The sequence below is a fragment of the Rhododendron vialii genome, chromosome 4a (assembly GCF_030253575.1).
Source record: "Rhododendron vialii isolate Sample 1 chromosome 4a, ASM3025357v1".
NCBI classification, from domain to species: domain Eukaryota; kingdom Viridiplantae; phylum Streptophyta; class Magnoliopsida; order Ericales; family Ericaceae; genus Rhododendron; species Rhododendron vialii.
The window spans coordinates 42,926,465-42,950,084 of NC_080560.1; the positions used below are offsets into that span (position 1 = coordinate 42,926,465).

The 23,620-nt window shown below is 37.8% G+C and overlaps 3 protein-coding genes and 1 long non-coding RNA gene across 4 annotated transcripts; 2 read left to right on the plus strand and 2 right to left on the minus strand.

Annotated features, from left to right (window-relative positions):
• The first annotated feature begins 817 nt into the window (after positions 1-817).
• LOC131324628 (aldehyde dehydrogenase 22A1) lies at positions 818-8,259 on the plus strand. Its single transcript, XM_058356667.1, has 14 exons — positions 818-1,098; positions 1,189-1,232; positions 2,163-2,255; positions 2,945-3,072; positions 3,398-3,520; positions 4,076-4,229; positions 4,489-4,592; positions 4,693-4,771; positions 5,184-5,279; positions 5,439-5,576; positions 6,459-6,671; positions 6,921-7,112; positions 7,677-7,820; positions 7,893-8,259. The coding sequence occupies exons 1-14, from the start codon at positions 987-989 to the stop codon at positions 8,046-8,048; spliced, it is 1,776 nt and encodes a 591-aa protein (XP_058212650.1). The 5' UTR covers positions 818-986; the 3' UTR covers positions 8,049-8,259.
• Positions 8,260-8,695: 436 nt separating this feature from the next.
• On the minus strand, positions 8,696-16,357 carry LOC131324629 (uncharacterized). Its single transcript, XM_058356668.1, has 13 exons — positions 15,954-16,357; positions 15,238-15,424; positions 14,447-14,519; positions 13,255-13,402; positions 13,006-13,115; positions 12,505-12,645; positions 12,270-12,411; positions 12,059-12,202; positions 11,432-11,592; positions 11,254-11,328; positions 10,893-11,031; positions 9,898-10,170; positions 8,696-9,104 (listed from the first exon to the last, which is right to left on the minus strand). The coding sequence occupies exons 1-13, from the start codon at positions 16,191-16,193 to the stop codon at positions 8,955-8,957; spliced, it is 1,983 nt and encodes a 660-aa protein (XP_058212651.1). The 5' UTR covers positions 16,194-16,357; the 3' UTR covers positions 8,696-8,954.
• Positions 16,358-18,081: 1,724 nt separating this feature from the next.
• LOC131324631 (uncharacterized) lies at positions 18,082-23,484 on the minus strand. The gene is made up of 2 exons (XR_009199398.1): positions 23,081-23,484; positions 18,082-19,496 (listed from the first exon to the last, which is right to left on the minus strand). It is a non-coding gene; the product is annotated as an uncharacterized LOC131324631 (long non-coding RNA).
• LOC131324630 (probable N-acetyltransferase HLS1) lies at positions 20,046-22,617 on the plus strand. The gene is made up of 3 exons (XM_058356669.1): positions 20,046-20,518; positions 20,772-20,905; positions 21,495-22,617. The coding sequence occupies exons 1-3, from the start codon at positions 20,336-20,338 to the stop codon at positions 22,351-22,353; spliced, it is 1,176 nt and encodes a 391-aa protein (XP_058212652.1). The 5' UTR covers positions 20,046-20,335; the 3' UTR covers positions 22,354-22,617.
• Positions 23,485-23,620: the final 136 nt, after the last annotated feature.

The window sequence follows — 23,620 nt, forward strand, 5'->3', positions numbered from 1 at the left end:
CATTTTGTCACCCTTAACAATTGGTGCATCACATGGTGAACAACTTTGTATGCCAAAACTACTGAGCACCTTATCAATATACGGTTTTTGTGATAAGCCAATATCGCTGCTTGCCGATAAGATATATCGACACACAATACTAGAAAAAAAAAAAAAAAAGAATTTGCTCCCATTGATCTTATGATAAACACGCTCTTTCTCTATCCTCTTCCGCCAATTAGCAGCATCAATAGCACAAACAGCCTGAAACTCCAGATAATGATCAAATTTCTGCCATGCTCCACTCAATTCAGCAAAGTACACAGCAGCGGATCGATGATTTTGTTCTAATGTACGAAGTCTCTTTCTTAACTCAAAACATTGAATAGGTTTGGGCTGCTATAGTCCAAATCATTATACCGCATTAACCTGACTGGAATGCCCCAATTACCCTTCCTATCTACAACTTCAGCTCAAGTTGTACCATGAGATGCCATCCCCCAGTCAGCAATCTTTTTGTTTTTTAGTCTGTTTTTCCGACAATTATACTTCACGAGAAATCCAAAACGAGTCCTTCCGCGAATGCACCATTTCGGGTACGCCGATTGCACACCGCATCATGTGAGACCCGCCTCAGAGTTCTATACAAATAATATTTGTTTAGAATACTTTTTCAAAATTCTTGTAAAAAATCAACTTAGTCGGATATCGACAATGACTTGATCAATTATTATAAATTGAATAAAGACCTGATCCAACCCTTACCGGAATCCGACCACCTGATTTTTTCCTCAAATTTCCTTTGAAAATATATTTTAAAAAAATTGAAGGTTTCCAATTAGTACTCCATTTATATGTGTAATAACAAACCCAACACGGTGACCGTGACGAAAGACGATGCCGTCGATGCGTCCTCTGAATTTGTGCTGATACGATCAGAAATCCTTCCTCGAGAAATCCTAGGGTTTTCGTCACTGCATTTCCCTGCTACGTGAATCTCACAAAAAATGGCCTTCTGGTGGCCGCTGCTCGTTCTCGGACTCGCTTTCGCCATCTGTAAATTGTTGCTCATGCTCATTCCTCCCAATGTGCCTTCCATCGAAGTCGACGCTTCCGACAGTACCCCTCTCTCTCTACCCTCCCCTCTCTCTCTCTCTCTACATATATTTGATGGCGTTTTTTTCACCGTGTTTGTTTTTATGGTGACAGTGTTGGATGACGGAAACCAGACGAAGGAGAACAGCTTCATTTACGTGAGTGTCCGTTATTTTTTTGCTCGACTTCAGTTTGTGTGACTGTTTTGATACTGTAATGGTAGGTTTCAGACTCTGTAATCACGTTGCGTCGTTGTTTTCCTCTGTTTGTTTGTGTTTTTTGGAAGATTAAAGATCGGATGGTAGAAATACAATTTGCAATGTGAGTTATTGATCTTGTTTAGACGTTTGTGTTTATCGAATCTGTTTAGTTTGAAGAATGGATAATCAACTAACACGGGTGGTGAGACGGTGTTGGGTGTATTGGAATGGAATGGAATGCTCATTCCCTTGGATGACTTGTTTTCATATTTAGTTTGTTAACAAACGATGTAATGTAGCCGACTCCATTTTGTGAATATTATGGAATGTGATGCCCTTGATAGAGCTCAATGGAGAAAAAACAAATTTATGTAGCAAACCCCAATTGATTGGGACTTAAGACTCTGTTTGGTTTCGTTTCTAACAAGTAATGTAATGTTCGTTGAAAATTGAATTGTAATTGGTGAATGATCATTTTGTTGGGACGCCAAGGAATCAACCATTCCTTTCGTTTCCAAAATTATCTCATTGAGCAAAACACTCATTAGTGTAATACATTATCCTTCACCAATTCAGGTGAATGACCATTTCCTTGGGAGGCCAAGGAATCACCATTCAGTTCCTTTCCAAGTTGATTTCATTGAGCCAAACACTCTCTAGTGTATGACATTAAGAACTATTTAATGTGTTTCTTGTAGTTGACGTGATTTTCGTGTAGCTTTTATCTGTTTTCAGATTCAGGACAAGTGCTTTAAAATTTTCTTGATCTAGTTGGGACCTAATTAACTCACTTTCAAAATTTTGTGATGTTTAATGTTTCCTAATGAATAATTGGTAGAATCTCAAGATAACTTTATTGTTAATATTTTATGTGGGATTTCCATGCAGGTACCTTCGAAAAGACATACTGGCAGAGTTCAGTGCTATGAGCCAGCAACGATGAAGTACCTGGGATACTTCTCAGAATTGAAGCCGGATGAGGTGGGTCATGTCATGTCATTATTGTTTATGTAGAAGTGGATTTATGAAATGGTTGATTTGGGAGGCAATGTTTTTATTGATATACGAAAAGAGAGCCAAGTCCACGTGCATGTTCTGCTAATTAGGCTGTTACTCTGGATTTGGGATAGATATAGTTTATTGTTCGTCTTTTTGTTATTGGTTTCTTGTGGTTGAAGGTGATATGTGTATTTATTTCCGTGTCAACTTTCTCATTCTATCTTACAGAATTAGGTGATGGGCTTAACATTTCAAGTTATTGGTGCAATTCTAGCCTTTCAATGTGGTGTGCTAGATTTGCTGCTATCTTGTTGTGCTGCTGGTAATAAAAAGTTTTCTAGTTTTAGCATTCATGCAACTCTTCTGTTGTGGTAACTCGGAGCACTTCACGTTGAAATACAGTTCCGTGGAATTATTGACCTTCCTCCAGTCATATACCTGCATTTTCACTACATGGATGACAAGATTCAGATATGAATTCACATTTACTTGCCTACTGTCCAAGGCCTGGGCTTTTTTTGCTTCTATGAGTACAGCCCCGGGCATCTACCATTAACCCTGCAATGATCGGCCATATTATTGCTATCCATAATGGAAAAGAACATTTACCTATTTATGTAACAGATGGTATGGTATTGCCTGAAACTGTGTTTCAATAATCATTTTCTCAGGTCAAAGAGCGTGTAGCTCTGGCAAGGAAGGCACAAATAGTATGGGCGGAGAGTAGTTTCAAGCAAAGACGTCAGTTTCTGCGGATACTTCTAAAATATATTATAGAGCACCAAGAGCTTATATGTGAGTAAGTACTATGATCTCTTTGTAGCCACTGACTTATTTTTCCCTTGAAGAGTAGCTAATGAATAGTGAGGATACATCCCAAAACCCGACACCCTAAAGATGCTTGAAAAGTAAATGAAGTCTGGTCATGATACATTAATAAGGTTGGACTATATTGATAAGATTTTGAGCAACATCTTGGTTCATCATCAATGCTTTTTTGTTTCCTTTTCCTTTGTGATTTTTGTTTAGCTTGCTGTTAGTTATTGGGATCAAGGTTTCATATGTTACTTAAAGGTTCTTATGTAGAGGTTAGTTTGTCTTCATTCATGTCTCACTATTGTCAGAATCTCTTCACGTGATACTGGAAAGACTATGGTAGATGCTTCCTTGGGAGAAATAATGACAACCTGTGAGAAGATCACTTGGCTACTTTCAGAAGGGGAGCGGTGGCTAAGGCCTGAATACCGGTAACTCTAACCAACTTTTCTTGTTTTTTCTTCATTTGTTAAATCACACCAGACTAAATAAGTATGCATATTCTTCTTCCCTTCAAATTGTCTGCATACTACGGTAATGAATTGTAATAGCTTTGTTGCAATCCCAATGTCTTGGAATCTCAGCCATAAAATCAGTTCTTGAATTTATTTGTGACTCTTGATGCTTCTGTCCGACTACTGATTAGCATATGAAGGTGTCAGTGTGCCTTGTCCAAGACATACATGTTAGCATGCTTTTCAGGTTTAAAATCACCAAAAGGAGCAAAACTTTTCAAAATTATTGCCACCTCTTTCTTGAGTTTGTATTACATTCTTATTGTGCAATTACACTCCTGTTGCATTTATTTTCAAGTGCCTTCGTAATAGTTATATGCGTTCAGTTGCAGTTGCACTCATATAAAGCTGCCCTTTCGGGAAAACAAATCAAAGTTTTGTTGAATAATTGCTCACATTTTGTGTCTATAAAATTTGTGCATGTCGGGAATATTAAAAGTAAATGTTTGTTGTGATCGTCATGGGTTCCAGGTCCTGTGGGAGATCGATGCTTCATAAGACATCTAAAGTGGAATTTTACCCACTTGGTGTGATTGGTGCCATTGTCTCATGGAACTATCCATTCCATAATATACTGAATCCAATGCTGGCTGCAGTCTTTTCAGGAAATAGCATTGTGATAAAGGTATGTTATGGTCTGAACAATGGGAATAACATTGAGTTAAGGTGCATAACTTCTTTGAATTAAGTTTCAGCTTCCAATCAATGTTTGTTCTGCTTTGTCTACTGAGAATAATAGATATCACCTGTCAGTGTATTATGTCACACAACCAATGAGTTTCATTCAGCAGAAGTTTCTTTGAACAATGAAGAATCCTTTTTATGGTGATCCATAAATTAATTTGAGAAATGACTGAAAAGTGAACCATCTGTGTGTGGGTTAGGTTTCTGAACATGCAAGTTGGTCTGGATGTTTCTACCTGCGCATAATCCAAGCAGCTCTTGCTACTGTTGGTGCTCCTGAAAATCTGGTTGACGTAATAACAGGGTATGGACTTGTGAGTTGGTTCTTCTCCTCTTTCATTATGTAGTTTCATTTCAACCATTTTTTTGTTTTTGACTTGTCTGCCTTATGAACTGTATTGCAGGTTTGCTGAAACAGGTCAAGCACTAGTGTCTTCAGTTGACAAGGTCATATTTGTTGGATCACCTGGTGTGGGGAGAATGGTAATGTCTTCCTTTGCCCTGCAGGATTTCAAATTTTCATGCTAAAGTTTCACTTCAGTTTTATCAGTATATGTTCATTCTACTGAGGCCTTAGGTATGACTGACCTGCAGCAAAAACTAGGAGGTGCTGTCCAGTGATTTATTTTGCTAAGGGACACCGTCTTCAATATTTAAAACCATCAACTCCAGCAAAATGGTCGTATTTTTTTTATTGAGACTCCCCTTATATTAAAGAGATTGTCAATTTTATAAAATTGAAAGACAGGTGATAAATTATTCTATGCACCTTTTGAATCACAAAGGATGTTAGTTTGATGTTTCTGTTGTGTTTGTATCTGCTGTATTCATGTGAGTCCCGAATTGAATTTGTTTCTGCTTTGATTCATAAATTGATATGTTTTCATTGCTGCAGATAATGAGAAATGCTGCTGATACACTGACACCAGTTACGCTTGAGCTTGGTGGAAAAGATGCATTTATTGTTTGTGAAGATGTAGATGTACCTCATGTATGTATCATCACTACTTATGTGGGGGACTAAGTGGATCTAAAATTATGAACTAGATATGTACTTTTTGATTTCATTACTTAATCCTTTTAAAAAAACTGAGTTGCAATTTTGAATGCCACGATGTTTGATAAAACGTCAAATAACATCTATATGTAGGTTGCACAAATTGCTGTAAGGGCTGCTCTGCAGTCAAGCGGACAGAATTGTGCTGGGGCAGAGAGGTTTTATGTCCATCGGGACGTTTATTCTTCATTCGTTGCTGAAGTAGTCAAAATTGTGAAATCGGTTACTGCTGTAAGTACATTTGACGCACGCTAATGTGAGATGTTTTTGCTTTCTTGATGGGGTCACATGAATTATGGTATGCAATTGACATTTGTATGAGTTCGGGTCTGGGATAAGAGACAACTAAACAAGCTTTGTAGGATATAGAAGTTGAGAGACTTGAAGTTGGCTAGATGTTACTCTGATTAGGACTATGTTGCCTGCCTTGCCAACTTATTTACTCTCTTTTTTACTATACCTGTCTCAGTGGTTGCGAGGGCATTGGAGAGTTTTTTAAGCATCATCTTATCGTTTGAAAGTAGGTATGCTTTTCCTTGGGAAGTGAGGGCCTGGGATTTTGAATGCTCAAGTTGTTTAATATCGTCTAGTTAATATTGTCAGTTTAAAAAAACATTGTCTAATAATGTCTGTTGAGGCAAATGGCTGTCAAAGAGAGTTCGTGGAGAGAGCAATCATGGACCTGATTTGAGGCTTTGCTATAGCTTTCCCACATCTCATTCTCATCAATATGCTTAACCCTGCATCATTGCCGTAAAGCCCATAACATGTAACTTGGATGTTATTTACTGCCGTCAGTCGCAATTCTTTGGTAAATACCTAATAATCTATCCATATAAAGAATGAGATACTTTTTAGAGAAAAAACAAAAATTCAAGTACTGTCCCACTTTGGACGTTATGGATTCTTGTACTTCAGATCTAAGGCTGGTGCAGCAAACCAAACCAAACCAAACTATTTCAGCTGCTTTTGGTGATGCTTGTCATTGGTATTTTGAGGATATTTAACTTTTGCTATGCACTCTGTAGTTTAAATGTCGTAGATGCTGGAGGGTCAGAACAATATGATCACCTGTAACTTGTTAGTGCCTAATTTCTGCCTATTCTTATGCAGGGCCCTCCACTGGTTGGTAAGTATGATATGGGAGCCATATGTATGCAAGAACATTCAGAAAAGCTTCAAAGCCTTGTAAATGATGCCTTAGACAAAGGTGCTGAAATTGTTGGTCGGGGAAGTGTTGGCAATATTGCAGGTGCTGTTGATCAGTACTTTCCTCCCACTGTAATAGTTAATGTGACTCACAAGATGAAGTTGCTGCAGGAAGAGGTAGTTGAATTAGCCAGCAAACACCTTTTGTTGTAAAGACTTTATTGTCTTGTTTGGGGAAGCATTTCATTTTCTTCGAACTTTTTTCATCTTTTTGTCTTAAATTATGTTTTGCGTGCTTGTTTTCTCCAGGATGTACTTACCTTAGTACTTCCAGAAAAATGCAGAACTTGTGTTTCTGGGGAATATAACATGATGGTTTGATTGTGTCCACATGAGCAATGAGCTGAATCTATTATTCACTTGCAGGCTTTTGGACCAATCATGCCAATAATGCAATTCAGCTCGGACGAAGAAGCTGTAAAGCTCGCAAATGATTCAAAATATGGGCTTGGCTGTGCTGTGTTTTCTGGCAGTCAGCGTCGTGCCAAGAAGATAGCTTCCCAGATAGTCTGTGGAGTTGCTGCTATCAATGACTTTGCATCAAATTACATGTGTCAGGTAAACTTCTCTTTCAGAGGAGCCGAGCGAATTTTACTTTTTTTTTCTTCCTTGCAGGGGATTGTTAATTTGTTATTGTAACTGGTTGAGAAGCCACTGTTTAGGGCAATGCTCGAAGCTTAGGTTACCTAGGTTGGAAATGCATGCCTAAATGAGGGCAAACCTCTTCACTGCAAATAGTACTGTAATGCTCGGTCTTAACCCAATTGACCCCTGACAGCACTCATTGGACAAAACTAAAGCTGGATAGTGGTTTGAGTTTGCTTAAATACATTGACGGAATTAAGAGAATTTGTCAAGTTTTCTGCGTAAGCTAAGTTAGTTTTGGTGCGTGGTAATATTAAAGATTATACCATCTAGTTCGGCTATGAAAATGGGAGTAGAATCTGTAGATCATCTACTTCAGAGATAATTATAACCAATTTATCTAATGGGCTTGAAATGAGCAACTTGTTCGGTAATAGACTATATGCTTATGGTTCAAAAAGCTATGGGTGCTTCATCCTTCAGTTTGAAAGGAAGTCATTGCATGTGCTGGCATAATGATGCATACTTTTTTCCCAGTCACTGCCATTTGGTGGTGTGAAAGAGAGTGGGTTTGGGAGATTTGCTGGCATAGAAGGATTGCGAGCATGCTGTCTTGTGAAATCAGTCGTTGAGGATAGATGGTGGCCGTACATCAAAACTAAGATACCAAAGCCAATTCAGGTTAGCTTTGACAATTGCACTTCAATTTTGTAAGATTCCCTCAGAAGCTAATTGTATCTCTTTCAATGCCAGTACCCCGTTGCGGAGAATGGGTTTAAATTCCAAGAATCACTAGTAGAAGCTTTATATGGCCTAAATGTCTGGGACCGTCTGCGGGCGTTGGTCAATGTTTTAAAAATGCTTTCAGAACCAAATACTCGTCCCAGCCCGAGGAGAAGGACTGATTGAGGATGGCATGTCGTATGACATCATGTTTTTATTCTTATTTCTTTTCTTAGCTTGGTTTTGTTGTACTATTGCCACTCTTTCTCACTGCGGTAACTCCTCCAAGCTGACTTGTACATCCCAAGATGCTAATGCAGACAATTCGCAGTTGGTTTCTTTGACTGTTTCTCCAAGGAAATTATGTTTTGTCAAAGCACAATACTCATTCCTGAAATTGTGGTTTCGTCAATTTCGTATATTGTGCAAATGTGGTGTTTAGTTTTATCAGGTAAGTCAACTTTCTTTTTCGCAAGGATCCACTAGGTCATAACTCCCCAGTACATTAATTTGACCATTTAAGTTTTGCCATTTATGCAATACCCTATCCCACATCAAGGGGAGCTGATACATTTTTCCTGGATATGTTGAACTTAGGATTACACATTTGAGCCATATATAGTTTGTTACAGACAATGTCAGAGCAACACTGATTCTGTAGAGGCACCGCAGTATGGTAGAGGAATAGAGGTCCTATGGCCGTGTGCCCTCTTAGGTTTTGCTCTGTGTAAGGGTGGTTGTCTCACACAGCTAGTCAGGAGAAGAAACTGGGCAACATAGCGAACTTAAGGCAGCTCAAAGCAAGAAAATATGCCAATCCCGAAACTAGCATGTAAAAAATCTCTTCGATATTCATCAAAACCAAATTTCGTTCAATGGGCTAATACATTCTTGACTAGGGACAATGTCAAGATTTTAACCCAAGAAATTGTATTTCCTTATCTTTATAACTTGCTGGCTGTCAACAAAGGAATACAGGCATTCCATTTGGATTGGATTGAAATTTCTCATGGACTACATATACAATGCCTTGGCATCATACCTTTGTAAGCTTTTACATCAGAAAGTGATTGGCTGGTCCCATGCCAGGCGTTATTCGCACTTGAGTGCACGGGTAATTTCCCACATAACTTCATCACCATGTTCTTCAGTTAAGCTGCCACACCCTTGCCTCCTGCAGTTTACTAGGGCAACTGTGAACCTTTCATTCTCGAGTGCAGAAGGGTACATAATTTGTTCTTCCTGATATCAATGTATCCCAAGAAACTTGTTAGAAAGTAAAAAAAAAACTCAAAACTCAAGCGTAAGAATTTATTATGAAGCAAAAGAGACGCGCTTATTTATTGATGGTGATGCAGCTACAAAGATATTCCTTCGCACTCCAGTGTTTACACAACAGAAAAGGCTACTGAAAGAGTAGAGAGACGAATTAAGGAAGTAACCTCTCAACTTTTGGCAAAAAAAATAAAAAAATAGCAGATAGAAGAATAATGACGAAAGCCAACATGGATATGAGCGAGAATGGACTAATTAAAAGGGAAGTGTGCATCAATATGCATCACCTGCAATTTAAATTTGAGGACTACATGTAAGAGTAGTGTTCTCTTTTTTGCTTGGCATGAGTAGTGATTTTACTCATTATATCTGTAATTTTTTTTGCCAAATTTATTCCCTACAAAACTGTGAAATCGGCCTTATGTTTGTTCAATTTTTCCTAGATGGATGCACATGAATGAAGGGGGGAAACAAGAGTGCAAACAGTCAAAAGGGGTTGTGAAAATCAATTATCTCTATCAATAGTTGTCAAGATTTTACATACCAATTACAAACAAAATTACATATTATGACTTACTTAATCACCGATTTCATTAAAACCAAGCAAATAATGCTTTTAAAAGTTTGACAACGAACAAAATTCAACAAGGTCTAAATTGTTGCAAATATTGATGCGTTAACTACAAAGCTCAGTAACTCATCTAGACATAGATTTACATTCCAGAAAAAACAGATAAAATGATGTTGAAGGCAGTAGTACCTCATGCAGTTCACAGAATTCATCAGGAGATATATGCAGCAATTCTGAAGCAGTGTGACCAGTGCACCATGCAAAAACTTTTGCACCCTCATCAGCAAGAGTTATCTTCAAGTGGAAAGTGCGCGCTACTTCAGCTTCACAGCAACTTGAACGACAGAAGTGGCACTCAAAACTCCCACCAGGTGACTTGGTGACAAATTGACCACAAAGGGTATGTAAGAATCTTGTATTTACATGACAATGTTCGATTTGGTCCAGCCAAACTCGACATATCTAGAATTAGGAAAAGTAAAAGAAAGAAATAGTGTCAGGAAGCAAGGGAGAACATAGTGAGTATACTATGTGACAACTGGTAAATGAAAGAAGGTAAATGTGAGATGAGAAGTTTACATGAATTATCAATAAAACTACCTGAAATATTCCTGGAAATGAATTCACATAAAATATCAGTACAACTACATGTCAATTAAACTGTTAGTGATTTACAAGTGTCTCCTATTGAGTTTTTTTTCCCACCTTTCATCCGCCCGCTTGCAGTAGGAAACAAGCACAAGCATAGAATACATGTCAAATTCTTAATGATCATTTATGCACAAGAGAGATAAAGATTAATGAAGTTGATACATAAACTTTGAGCCTCATACGCTGCAAACGTTTCATAGATCTTGATTTTGCCAGTTTCGATATATTGGTTGGGTGGAACAGAGATTTTGGTAGACCGTAAAATCATGGATGTATATTGCAGTTTGTGAGACAGACCAACAAAATCTACACTTATGGACTAGGGTGGACCAGCCATAATGATTGACAGGTAGAAACACCTGAAACACAGAACAGGGTTTGCAACTTATTGTATGGTGTTATGAACTTTATGGAAGAACAAATGGACTACACATGACAGTAACCTAATACAGTAAAGTAGGAAGCAAAGAAACAGCACTCCTTAAAAAATTCACACTGACGAACCAAAACTGAAATGTCAATAACAAACATACATGTGTGCTGCTACTCTGGATAGATAAATCAGAAAGGTATGATAATTTGTGGAGACAGGACGAGTTTAGTAATGCTGGCAAACAACTAAGGTTAAAAAATGAAGCTCCACCATCATTCTCCACCCACAAGAGTTCAAGGCTGTCAAGAAAAAAAATTCAGTTAATGAGATGTCCAAATTTATCCTGCAAAAATAGGAGGGCAAAAATAGGAAGAAGAAAAAAGGGCCCTTGAAAATTAGAAAAGGAACAATTTCAGAGGATGATATACAAATTCAGAAAAGACTTGGGAGAAAACAAAATTATATATCTGCAGGAATATGTATATATTACAAGGACCCACTAAAATATGGAATTTGCTCACCGTTTTCTGCTTGTCATGGAACAACTCAAGCCAGATACATACACACTGTGACCAAGGCCTACTCTCCCCAATGACCTGGGAAGGTTAATTTCAGGTGAGAGCTTTAAAAACGAACACATACTTTCTCAAAAGAATAATCATATTATGGCATGCAGGGAAATAATACATTAATGACTACCAAAAATTAACAAAGTGCAGCTTAGCCCAAATTGCTCCAGTTGTATCTTCAATTCTCAAGGAAAAAACAACTTCTGCAGCGTCAGCTTCTCGATTGATGTCTGTAACAACACCATACAAGCTGATGCTAGTCATCTTGTCCCGAAGATCAACCACAAATGTCTGCAAGACTTCAACATGTAAGGCAAGTCAATATAAATAAGAAAAACTAAACAGTGGGGATATCATATGACAACAATAGAGACTAAATGTGACTTGATGAGGGAATTTCAGAAATATTGTAATGATCATGGGCAGAACTGCAGATAATACCTTTGACACAATGATAATATCATTAGCATGTTTACTTTGTATGCATTTCTTGTACCAAAGAGTACATACACTGATTCCTGACATTTCAAATGCAGCAATTGAACACCGTGGATGTCTTAAAATGATAAAATGGAAATGTGAAAATATGAGCTTAAGGTGTTCACATGGGGGCAAGAATCATACAAAAGTTTTCAGGTGTAATGCGTCTCTTATACACACAAGTTGATGGACCAGAAAAGTTGTTTAAAGGAATTAAAGAAATCAGAAAAACTAAAGAGATTTTCACCATATTTGAGTTTTAAAGATCACGACTTACTTGAAATGGATAATTACTGAAGTCAATGGATCCTTGAGAATCACAAGGCAAGATAACTTGAGAAACTTTGAGCCCCTGACTAGGATCTAATGTACTCAAGAGCTTTGATCCTTGGTGCCGATTTTGAGTCAATGCTACAGATACCTGAGAAACAAAGAAGTCAGCTCCTCTGAAATCAAATGATTCTTGTATACGAAACACCATGACATACTTGTTCTTCATGTTGCATGAAAGGCACCAAATATAACTGTGTAGCACTGCCATATTCAAGACAAATTTCTCCGCATGTGTCCATAGTGGTGTCAACAGAACTTGTGACAAATGGTCTATCAAGAGCAAGCATACTCCCCACACTGTACGGGGGGGAAACGAAGCAAGAAAGTGAGATCAGGATGAGCATTTATGGCAGTGAGAGGATAGGAAATCACTGCACTATAATGGCCTACCCAAAAAGATTGGCAAGAAGGACCTGCTCGCCCCACAATAGAAATTTTACCCTGAAGCCATCATTATCGACAAGAATGATTTCTTTTCTTTGGACACCTCCATATTTTCCCTGAATTTCAAGTGACCCAATAGACGCGATCCTGCACATAATTTGGTAACAAGGTGTTAAAATGAAATCTTTCAATTACCCACTTTAGAAATGCTTCAATGAGAAACTTATGGGATTACAAATACCCCCAAAAAAGTCTCAGGAAACTGTCGTACCTATGATAAAGAACTTACATATCCCATGCATACTCAGGTGATCTATTCTATTACATAGACTAATTTGGTCATGGCATAATGTTTACATTGACGTCAATATGAAAAGTTTTGTTACACAGTTTACTAATATGGCTGCAACTATCAATCAAAGATGGGTAAAAAATTGGACTATACATTGGAAAAGTAACTTAGAAGTTAATTCTCTATGAAGTTCGTGGAGATGATGTACATCTTACCTTGCATAGAGTGAATAAGAGATCCCTTGATTGACTGCATCAAGGGAAATGGAAGAAAAAGAATCAGAACAAAACTGCGCTGCTAGAAGCATGGCATCATCATCTTGATCCTGCATAAATGTGTAACCTTTGCATCAACGTTGAATAACATGTAGACTCCCTAGTCCCTTCTTATGAGATCGCGAAAATGTGAAGAAACCACCTACTAATGATAGAAGAAAAATTAAAAGAAGAAAGCTTGGAAAATACCTCATCTAAGAGTGTGACCAGATGTTCAGTTGGCAGAAGTCGAGGATTACCGGATCCTCCAGAGCCAGGTCGAAGGTAGCATCCAGTAAGGAAAATCTCCCTTCCTTTCTTCAGAATCCCATTGCTAAGATCTGCCAAATTGTAAAATCTTCCATCGAGACAAAATGTAACACCTCATATTAGCATCACATACGAAAATGATTCAGCAGAGGTGCATTGCTGTAGCGGGTAAATACAGAAGCAACAAGGTGGCACCTAATAATGCATTCCAAAACCAGTACAGCCAAGGGTCCTGAGATTACTAGTATAGGATTTGTCTGCTGGGGTCCACATATAATTGGTGGAGTCCCAGACAATCTGTTTATCTACATGTATTTAGATTAGGATTGAGGGGTCATCCACAAGGAATCTAATACTCCCTCGGTTCCTAATTGTTAGTCAGTTATTCCGATGTTACAAAATTTTGGTCCTTGTCTAAAAAAGGAAATAGAAATTTGATGATTTTCAAAAATATCCCTCACAAGCAAGTATAAGTGTTAAAAGAAATGATGTCATTAAATTAGAATGTAAGTGCAATCATTACATGTCTTGTTAAAATGTTGGAACTCCCAAAAGGGACCAACAATAAGGAACGGAGGGAGTATGTGTGAGGTTTATTATTTAATGGGAATAAGGTTCAACATTTCCTTATGATTAATCTTTGAGTTTTGTACTTTTTTATAAATAGGGTTTTGAAGGAGTCTTGAGTGAGGTGAAGAAGATGCAAGGGAAAAAAATATAGATGTAGGTATTGAGGCCGAACCATGTAAGCTGTGTTTCTCTTTCTTGTGTGTGTGCGTGTTTATTTTATGGGAACGTGAGTTGGTTTTATGAGATTTGAATGGTTAATGCTTCCCAAATCCCAACACTCTCAATTATGCAACAAGCAATACAACTTGAAGGTCACCGGTGACATCATATGAGAGTTTCTATTATTTTGTACTCACTTATTTTTATGAGCTGCGTTTTGATAACTTATAATCTCCTATAATTCTTGTGCTAAAATGACATACTTGAATAATAGTTCTAACACTTTCCTACATCATTAAGACCTGCATCATGTATGCAATGGATTCATTCTCATAAAAGAAACAACAATAACCAATGTCCCTTCAAAATAGTAATGTGCCCAGAACAGCATACGACAATTTACCTACGGTGGAGATACAGATCAATAGTGTTAGAGCTCCAAAAATCCCCCAAAGTAAGCATGTAGATATTTGTACCTGAAGGAGATATAAAATGACAATCACCACATCTGACAATACAAACTGTTAAGTTACTAGTAATCTCAAAAGCTAGGGTGCCCTCGCGCTTATTGTACCCAGACGATGTGGGATACCGCTTCACACCCTTCCTCACGCGCAATGTGCTCACTCGGCAACACCTACCGCGTGTAGGCTAGAGACCTACTCATTTCTGGTACCTAGCTTTGATACCATGTTAAGTTACCAGTAATCCCAAAAACTTTAAGCTTTTAGGAAATGGGCCCAACAATGTGTATCAAGCTATTAAAAAATTACATCAAAATATTGTGCAGCAATGCATGCATTATCATGCAGTAACAAATCAAAATGAACGCTTCAAGTGGTAGATACATTGGTTCTCTATAATACAACAGCAAATAGGCCTCACACGCATTTCAAAATTCCTGAAATTTCTATCACCTTTGCAACGTTTTTATTCCATTCACAGTTAAGGGGGACATGCTATGGAAATAAGAGATTTGACACACTTTAATTAATCTATAACCTAAGTTACCTAACCAACACGACATGACATGCGCTGTTTATTATAGCACAAGCACCATCACCAATCAAGTTAATTTGAAGATCGTCCTTAGATCGACAAAAACACAACTCAATTCAAGCAGTCAAAATTCACAACAATACTCAGACCTGCATACTATTATTCACCATAGAACAAAAAAATGAATGTAAGTACCTGGAAGAAGAAAAGCATCAACAATAACAGCTTCGAGAACACTATTCAACGATAAGAAATTCTTCTCGTAAATAGAATCAATCGTGACAGTGTTCAGAAGCTTTGCTCTCTTATGTTTCTTCTTCAGCTCATTAATGCATTCTGGCCGTTTCCTCGAAGCACCAATCTTCTGCTGCTCATTCCACGCCTACACGAAAACACCACATCAAACATCCATAAAAGTAGTTGTTCAACCTTTGTTTGAAATCATAGCGAGCTTCAAAATGTGCTGAAGTTTAGTTTGTTTATGAGACAATATGATCGCAAACAAGCTTTAATCGAGCGGAACGCAAGCTTATCTCAAATAGCTTGAATTATATTATATATGACAAGCCAGATGAGCTGAATAATAATAGGCTTAATAGCTTGTTCAAACTTGGCTTGAACGCTTAACGAGCTCCCAAAAAATGTTTGATTAAAAATTCAAACATTTTGGCTTATCATGTATAAGACATTCAAGCTACTCGAGATCGACTTATCATGTAGTGTCTTATTTGAGCTTGGCTTAAAAGCTTATCGAGCTTCAAAACAAAATTCAAGCTTGATTTGTTTACATATCTTGAACGAGCTTTAAACGAAGAACACGAGCTCGAGTAGATTGGTTCATCAATCAGCCCTACATAAGCGTTCATAAAAAGCGCAACGCAAATTGAGGAAAAATCTACAACTGGACGAACCTGAGAGAGATCGGAGAGTAGAATCGCAGCGGTGACTCCGCTCGAATAAGCAGTGCACATTTTGAGAATCCGAGACGCGGTCCAGGACCAACCCGGCCCTATCGACTCGTCTTGGTCGGGCGATAACACCGACTTCGCGTAATCGATGAATAGAAGAAACGGATCTTCTTGTTCGTCCTCCACTCGGTGGTCTATGTCCATAGCCGAATCTTCGTGATCATCGGTAATGGAGCTAGCCATTGTGTTCGGAGCAACGTTTAAAACCCTAATTTTCGAGATTTTTGAAGCGTTTGAGGTGAGTTATCGAAACCCTAGCTGGGGACGTGGAAAGGTTTGTGGCGGGGTTTTGTGGTGGCGGTGAATTTTTGTAAAGGTTAATTGAGCGGGAAAAATGTATTTCTTTTCTTTTTCTTTTTTTTTGGGCGCCGCTATTCGCAGCCCTCTATTTACTCCCGTAGCCCACTAAATTTCAGTAAATGATTGTTGAAAATCATAAATAATATTTCAGTAAATTGTTGTTGAAAACAAGATTATATTTCGGTAACTACATGTCGAAAATATGTTCAACTTTCGGTAAACAACTGCCGAACATGCATTTTCGGTAAACATCTGTTGAAAAAAATATTATATTTCGGTAATTGGATGCTGAAAATATATCTCAATTTCGGTAACTAATTGTCGAGTATAATTGAAAATTTTTAACGGGCTATGGGAGTAAATAGAGGGCTGCGAATAGCAGCGCCCTTTTTTTTTTTTCCCTTTTTTGGGTTTAAGGAAAAAGGTATTTCTGGTAAATTGCGTGTGCACCCCTTTAGGTTTGGGGAAATTTGGGAATTTCACTACTCAATTTCTTGGGGATTTTTTTTTGTGGTGGACCCCGCAGAATGTGCTGCGCGGAAGAGTGATGGTGCCCCGAGAACATTGAATGATTATGTTTGGTTTTGGAATTTTGTTTGAGGAAAAAATAAGAAGAACGGGGAATGAAATTAAATGGGCGAAGTTATACGTAGTGTTTATTTTTTTTTGGCCAATGCAGAGTGTTACGGGCTAGCTTGTGCATACTTCGGACTAATTCCTGCAATCCCTTCCACAACCGTTTCACACACTTACACGTGGGGTGAGATGGCCCCAAGAGTTGTTGGCAATAGAAATTGAACCTGAAACTTTAGGCGGGAGCAAACTCTTATAAGTGGTAAGAACACCAGGCCAACCCCTTCGGGATGTGTATACTTGGTGTTTATAGTAAGACAATCTTTGGGCAACCATTTTTAGAGTCCTTTCGGTACTTTTGATGAGTTCAAAATACAAAACCTTCGGTCTAATTATTTTATTTTATTTTTGGCATTTTTGAGGAGTTCAAGATACACATTCTTTGAGTCCAAAACGTTGTATTTCCCTTGAAGACAGTTTTTTCAAATTAATAAAAACGAGTATAAGAAGTTAGTCCAAAGGCAATACGTCTTCTTTCATATATTTTTATTTAAACCTTTCGAGATGAAATAAGTAGTAATTATCGTAGGCATTGCCATATTAGACTCGAACTTCACCCCGCTAATTCATGTGATGAGTGTAAGGAAGAGTGAATGTCTGATTCATTTGATGAGTTTTTATTTGGTATTTAGAAATACCATCCTGATAAAATTGAAATATGTTACATATTGGTCGACCAATTAATTGTAATACATTGCTTTTAAAACTAATACATACATAATTTACGTTGTGTTCAATTGAATTTGTTTTATTACGACTTTAGGGATTTAAATGCGCTAAAAGTTAGGTTGAGCATCACAAATATACCGTGTTTCATTACACTACGATAGCAGAAACCTTCTTATTTTACAAATACTTATTTTGGTGCTTTATTCCACAAAATCCAAATAAGTAGCTTATTTTCACATTTTTAAACTTAAAAATAATGTAAATAAAAAATAATTTTTCAATTTTTTTTGCACCGTATTAAAGATCTCAATGAGATCTATCAAACAAGATCCTTAGTGATAGGAAAATTATTTGCGTAAGCACATGATTTTTGAGCTTGAAATTACCTTTTTAAAAAATAAGTACTTATTCACCCTTTTGTTGAACACACCTTATTATTAGACAAAAAATAAGTTCTTATTTCGGTTCTGGAACGGGCTCTAAGGCGGGACTAAATTAAGAGGGGAAGTACAAGGTATCATAATCTTATTCTACACTTGGTTGAATCTGGTTAACAAACGACTGTTGCCAGTATAGTCTTGATAACCCCTCGCTATTAGACCGGTCTAATAGCGAGACCGGTGAGAGTCACGAGACTATTAATCCCAACAACTATTTAAACCCTCATTAGTTACAAGAGACCAATACAGGACATTTGAGCTTAGTCTCATCCAAGAAAACCAATATCCCCACTTGAAGCCTGAAGGGTCAGTGCAATTGCCATCAGAATCATGTATGGTGCTTTTGAGACATTTCTTCCGTGAGTCCCACGTACAGATGTGAGATTTTGTGTGGCTATTTGAGGCCTGATACAGTCCATGATTTCTTTCACGGACACTTTCATGGATCTAGTGTCATGGTTCATTTTTGTGGCCTGGTACAAACTATGACACTGGATCCATGAAACAGTTTCATGGATCCAGTGTCATGGATCCTATTATTTTTGTGCCTATTTTCTCGTTGTGGGGCCCACAAAAGGTCCTCTCTTTCATCCCAGCAGATTGTAGACACAGAAACTTGAAAGAGGTTACTGCACATCTACTCATTCCCATGTTGAAAACTCCATGGCAGAACCCTTGAGAATTTTCCAGTCCTCAGTACTTGACACTTTAAACATGTCGGCTCACAAGTTTCACACGTCTTCGACTCCTTGTACTAGCATCAGCTGTTCCTGGTAAATTTCACATGCAATAATTTTGTAAAACAGTTTGCAGGCACGTCAAATCAGAAATTCAGGGCCCTTTTGGTTCACATTGCTTGGTTAATTTCCATTGCTTATTAATTTTTTTCGTGCAAATAAGCAATAACCGAAATGAGGAGTAAACAGAATTCTTTGGATACCAATTGCTTATGCTGGTTGTTGGTTTTCTTGTACTATTTGGTAACTAAGTAACCCAACAGCTGCCAAACAAGCATATTTGCTTATTGCTTGCTTTTGAGTTTTGAGAAATAAGCAAATGAGCATTGGAACCAAACAAGCCCTGGGATCGTTTCGCATCGCAGCAGGGTTGAAGGACATAACATAGTGATAGACAGGAAGCAGCAAAGATGGGATTGAAAACTGCCAAATCACCATAACCAAAGTGTATGTACCAGAATGACGGACACATACTGCTTATATGGCAAACCCTTTTCCAAATGGTCTCTTCAGATTTGGATTTTCATCTCATTTTCTTGTATGTTTGATTTGTGCATGCCCTGGTGCACATAATCACAGAAAACCTGAAAATCGCATTATTTGAATGAGTTGATCTGGTGGCCTGCTGCAGAAATCTGGGCCATCATTTCTTTATGAAGCTTCAAGAAATCATGGGCATTTTGTGATCTATCACAACTGGAAATGTGCTGGCAGAAGAATTTCCAGTGAATAATTGCTCCAAACTTAAGCAGCACATAATTTAATCTAGTAATTATCAAAACAGAAGTTTTACTATGTGCATGACCTTATGTACAGAATATGGCATAGTCTAACTGAGCATAGGCTGAATAAATATTCACATATTCATAGAGCATACTTGGAAGTCGATTTTAGGGCCATTTTCTAGCTTCTAATTTGCAGAGCTTTAATTTATGGTGTATTTGATCATTTGAAACTAAGACTTGTGCATATAGAAGGCCATTGATAAGACTGAGCCATATGAAAAACGAAGGCATGGATTGGTTGCTCTCGTTTATGGATTAAATTCGGTTGTCTTGCCTTAATTACCCAAAAAGTGCACGAATTTAGGGATTTGAGGATGGAGAAACAGCTACTTCATAAGAGAAAGCTTCTTTAACAAATTAAAGATATGTACTTGTACAATTAGCATTGGAACCCTTTCAAGTAATGTTTCCAATGATAAACCACAAAGGTTGTGAGTCACGTGACCTCTTGCACTGTTTTAGAGAGATATTCCTATATCACGATCGTAGCTCAGCACTGTACGGAACCATCTGAAGAAAGTTGTCATCATTCAATCGGTAAAAGAACCAACTCGAAAAAGGGAAAACTTTACAGTAACTAAAGTATTCTTAACTGATTCATCAAGTTTGGGGTGGTTAACATAATTTTACCGTTACGAGAATTTCGTGTATATAAGGGCATATGCTAGGAGGGTGGCAGCAATGAGCTCATTTTATGAAGACTCCCTCTTTCAAAGTCATCCATCACCCAACTTGAATTCAAAATTATACCAAAAACAGATATGGATGAAAACACTGGAAACAAGATTCTGATAAGGGAATTCAACGAAAACAAAGGTGTTGAAGTGGTAATGAAGCTTGAGAAGAGTTGTGAGACAGCAGCTCAGAAAGGGATGTCAATAATCAGTAACATAAGTGGTGATCCTTTAAGCAGGATTAGGTTCTACCATGTTCATGTAATGCTGGTGAGTGAATCCAATTATGAAACCTTGTCTCTCTTTTTCTGGGTAATTAATCATAAAGTGGTATGTTTGGTTTCATTTTGGCTGCTTCCATCGTATCTTTTACTGACTAAAATCCAATGATCTACCTGTCTCTATTTCTCTACATGAAAGGAAACTCTTTGCTCCCTAAATGTAGTTATATGCATGTTTATATATGTGTATGTGTGTGGATTTGGTACTAAAAGACTATAACATGCTTGAACATGGAGAACAGGTTGCAGAGCTGCAAAAAAAGGGAGAGATAGTCGGAATGGTTCGAGGATGCATCAAGTATGTGGGGACTAAATTTTGGGGAGGACATGTCAAGTTAGGTTGCATACTAGGCCTTAGGGTCTCTCCTAGGCACCGGTACCGTTTCTCTCTCTCTGAACTGAACTGAACTGATGCACCATCACCACAATCTTATCATATTGAAACACTGATTTAAAGGAAAGGGTTTGAACTTTGAATACAGAAGCTACAGTGGCAATTGTTCAAACGCCAATATGATCTTTAACAACTCTGTAATCCTATATTGTTGAAAAGATGTCAAACAAAATCACTCAAAATATGATGAGTTAATAGCATATGTCATATATGACTGTGTAATGTTGCAATAGCACGGTACTAAATGTGGAGAAACAGACACTTAGGGATGAGAAAAAAAATTCAGGAGAAATTTTCTTTTATCTGTAGGCTTGAAATCATGGCAAGAAGTGTAAAGTATGGGAACCAAAATTTTACTGACCAAGGATTGAAGAGTCGCTGTAGTGTCTCTATCTACGTATAGTTCATCAAACTTAAGGGCAATTTTTTCAGAAATGAACCGGTCTACTTATTTCTCATCACATGTCAATTAACCACCTATTTTGGTTTTCAACTTCTAGAAACTATTTCAGAGAACAAAAAGAAAAAAAGGGATTTTTCATCCACCAGAAAGTTGTCTGTTTTTACTCAGGCGAATGGGAATCGGATCGAAACTTGTCCAATCAATGGAAGAATGGCTGAAGAGAAATGGTGCACAATACACTTTCCTAGCCACAGAGGAGAAAAACGTTGCCTCCAGAAATCTCTTCACTCTGAGATGTAACTACATCAAATCCAGCTCATTAGTCATCTATCTCCAACCAGTTAGTCTACTGCCCAAAAATCTAGCTCAAGGCATTACAATAGAGAGATTGTCCATAAATCAGGCCATCCCCTTTTACAATAATCATCTACAAGCCAAAGACATATATCCTTCGGATATTGACAAAATTTTGAAGGAAAACCTTAGCCTTGGAACGTGGGTATGTTACGTCAAAGAAGAGGGTTGGATTGATTTGCATAACAAAGAGAAGACCGAGGACACGGGCGGTAAAACGGCAAGCTCTTGGGCTATTTTTAGCATTTGGAATAAATGTGAGGCTTGTAACCTTCAAGTAAGGTCTAATGAGCTAAAATTTACTCTAAGCAAAGCAAGAGTGAAGATAATCCCTTGCCTTAAAATGCAAAGATGTGAATCAACTAAGAGACCCTTTGGCTTTTTCTTACTTTATGGGATTCATGGAGAGGGAGATAGGCTTGGGGACCTAATGGCATCTATATGGGGTTTTGCTTCAAGATTAGCTGAGAATGTCAAGGAATGTAAGGCAATAATGGTGGAGTTAGGGGTCTCTGATCCTCTGAGAGAATTTGTCCCAAAAAGCTCTACCATGTCATGCATCAATGATCTTTGGTATCTTAAGAGACTCAATAGCCACGGTTATGAGGACGAAGATGATATGGTTGCTAAGGGACCCATGGGGAATGTGTTTGTTGATCCAAGAGATTTTTAGGCTGACCTCAAATTTCTGTTCTAATGTGCCACAAACCCTCAAAAGGACAAACGCAAAAACTTGGAAGTGCTGTCATTTCCAAGTTTATGCATGGTGAATAGCTTGTTCTTAAGGAGGATCCAGAACTTCTAATGATGATGTCTCCGACTATCCCGATTCGGGATAGGATCGTTTCTTCCTGGTTTGTAACTCTGTCTTGTGTTATATGAATTCCTGGTCCTCATATAGGCTATGGTATGTAATGTTAATTTGGCTTTATTATGCATTCCTATTTGCTTTCTTACGTAATTCTCGTATCAAATTCAAAATGTGCAAAGAGAACTAAATCGAATTCAACAAAATGTCATTCTTTTGATAACTCAGTGCCTGGGCCAGCACGTGCACCTCAACTAATGCCGGGGCCAATCCTATCGCCTACTTGCGGGAGCCCAATTAAATCAACAGAAAGCAACCATTTCTATTCCAAGAACCTAAATCCCTTGCAAAAACCAGTGCTCGTAACAGCTCGTACAGTAATATACGCAAAGTAGTTGACAATTGCCTCAATTTGAACATGCAAAGGAGCAAGAATTTAATTTCTCGTTGTCGCAGATTAATAGGTGTACAAAAGATTATCAACAAAATAGCTTTCAAACTAGCAATGGAGTTGTGATTGAGCAGTTTTTGTTTTTGCCAAGAACAATGAAAGCTATACAAAATTGAAATTAACGGACCTGTTACAACTTACAATGGAGTAGCGAGCAGCTGAGTAGTTGCTTCTCTGCTGAACAACCACATTCTCTCCCTCCCTCTCTCTCTCTCTCTCCTCGTCGGGAACGTCCCTTCGCCGGAGAGAATCTATTCTTGCTGGAGAATAATGGGTTTGATAATGTGTGGCCAAGTCTATTTTCATAAAAACAAATTCACATTGATCATCTCCGATTATGCATCGTTTAAAATTCGATCCAAATGATCTTTAATATTTTCTATCTTCTTCACAAGCTGTAAAACTTGAACGACTTCGATCATGGAGATCAATCGAAACAAGATCACAATTTGACGAATTCACGTTGCGGATCCAATACTGCAAGCTTCCAACGTCGTTTCAACCAACATCGCATAGTAAAATAGCGTGCGGCGTCGTTTCTTCTGAACAAAAGTTTGATAGGGTGTGACCAAATCTATTTTCACAGAAACAAAATTACACTTATCGTCTCCGATCATGTACTAATCAGTATTCAATTCAAATGATGTTTAACAAGAATTATCTTCTAAACAAGTTCTTTAA

Bases quoted from the DNA above. Each gene is read 5' to 3' on its own strand.
- LOC131324628 (XM_058356667.1), top strand. From the start codon at position 987: ATGGCCTTCTGGTGGCCGCTGCTCGTTCTCGGACTCGCTTTCGCCATC. The intron at 2,256-2,944 runs GTGGGTCATGTC...TCATTTTCTCAG, and splicing joins CAGAATTGAAGCCGGATGAG to GTCAAAGAGCGTGTAGCTCT. The intron at 3,521-4,075 runs GTAACTCTAACC...CATGGGTTCCAG, and splicing joins TGGCTAAGGCCTGAATACCG to GTCCTGTGGGAGATCGATGC.
- LOC131324629 (XM_058356668.1), bottom strand. From the start codon at position 16,193: ATGGCTAGCTCCATTACCGATGATCACGAAGATTCGGCTATGGACATA. The intron at 12,412-12,504 runs GTAGGCCATTAT...CCCCCCGTACAG, and splicing joins CTTCTTGCCAATCTTTTTGG to TGTGGGGAGTATGCTTGCTC. The intron at 11,032-11,253 runs GTGAGCAAATTC...TTTTCTTGACAG, and splicing joins TCCATGACAAGCAGAAAACG to CCTTGAACTCTTGTGGGTGG.
- LOC131324630 (XM_058356669.1), top strand. From the start codon at position 20,336: ATGGATGAAAACACTGGAAACAAGATTCTGATAAGGGAATTCAACGAA. The intron at 20,519-20,771 runs GTGAGTGAATCC...CATGGAGAACAG, and splicing joins ACCATGTTCATGTAATGCTG to GTTGCAGAGCTGCAAAAAAA. The intron at 20,906-21,494 runs GTACCGTTTCTC...GTTTTTACTCAG, and splicing joins AGGGTCTCTCCTAGGCACCG to GCGAATGGGAATCGGATCGA.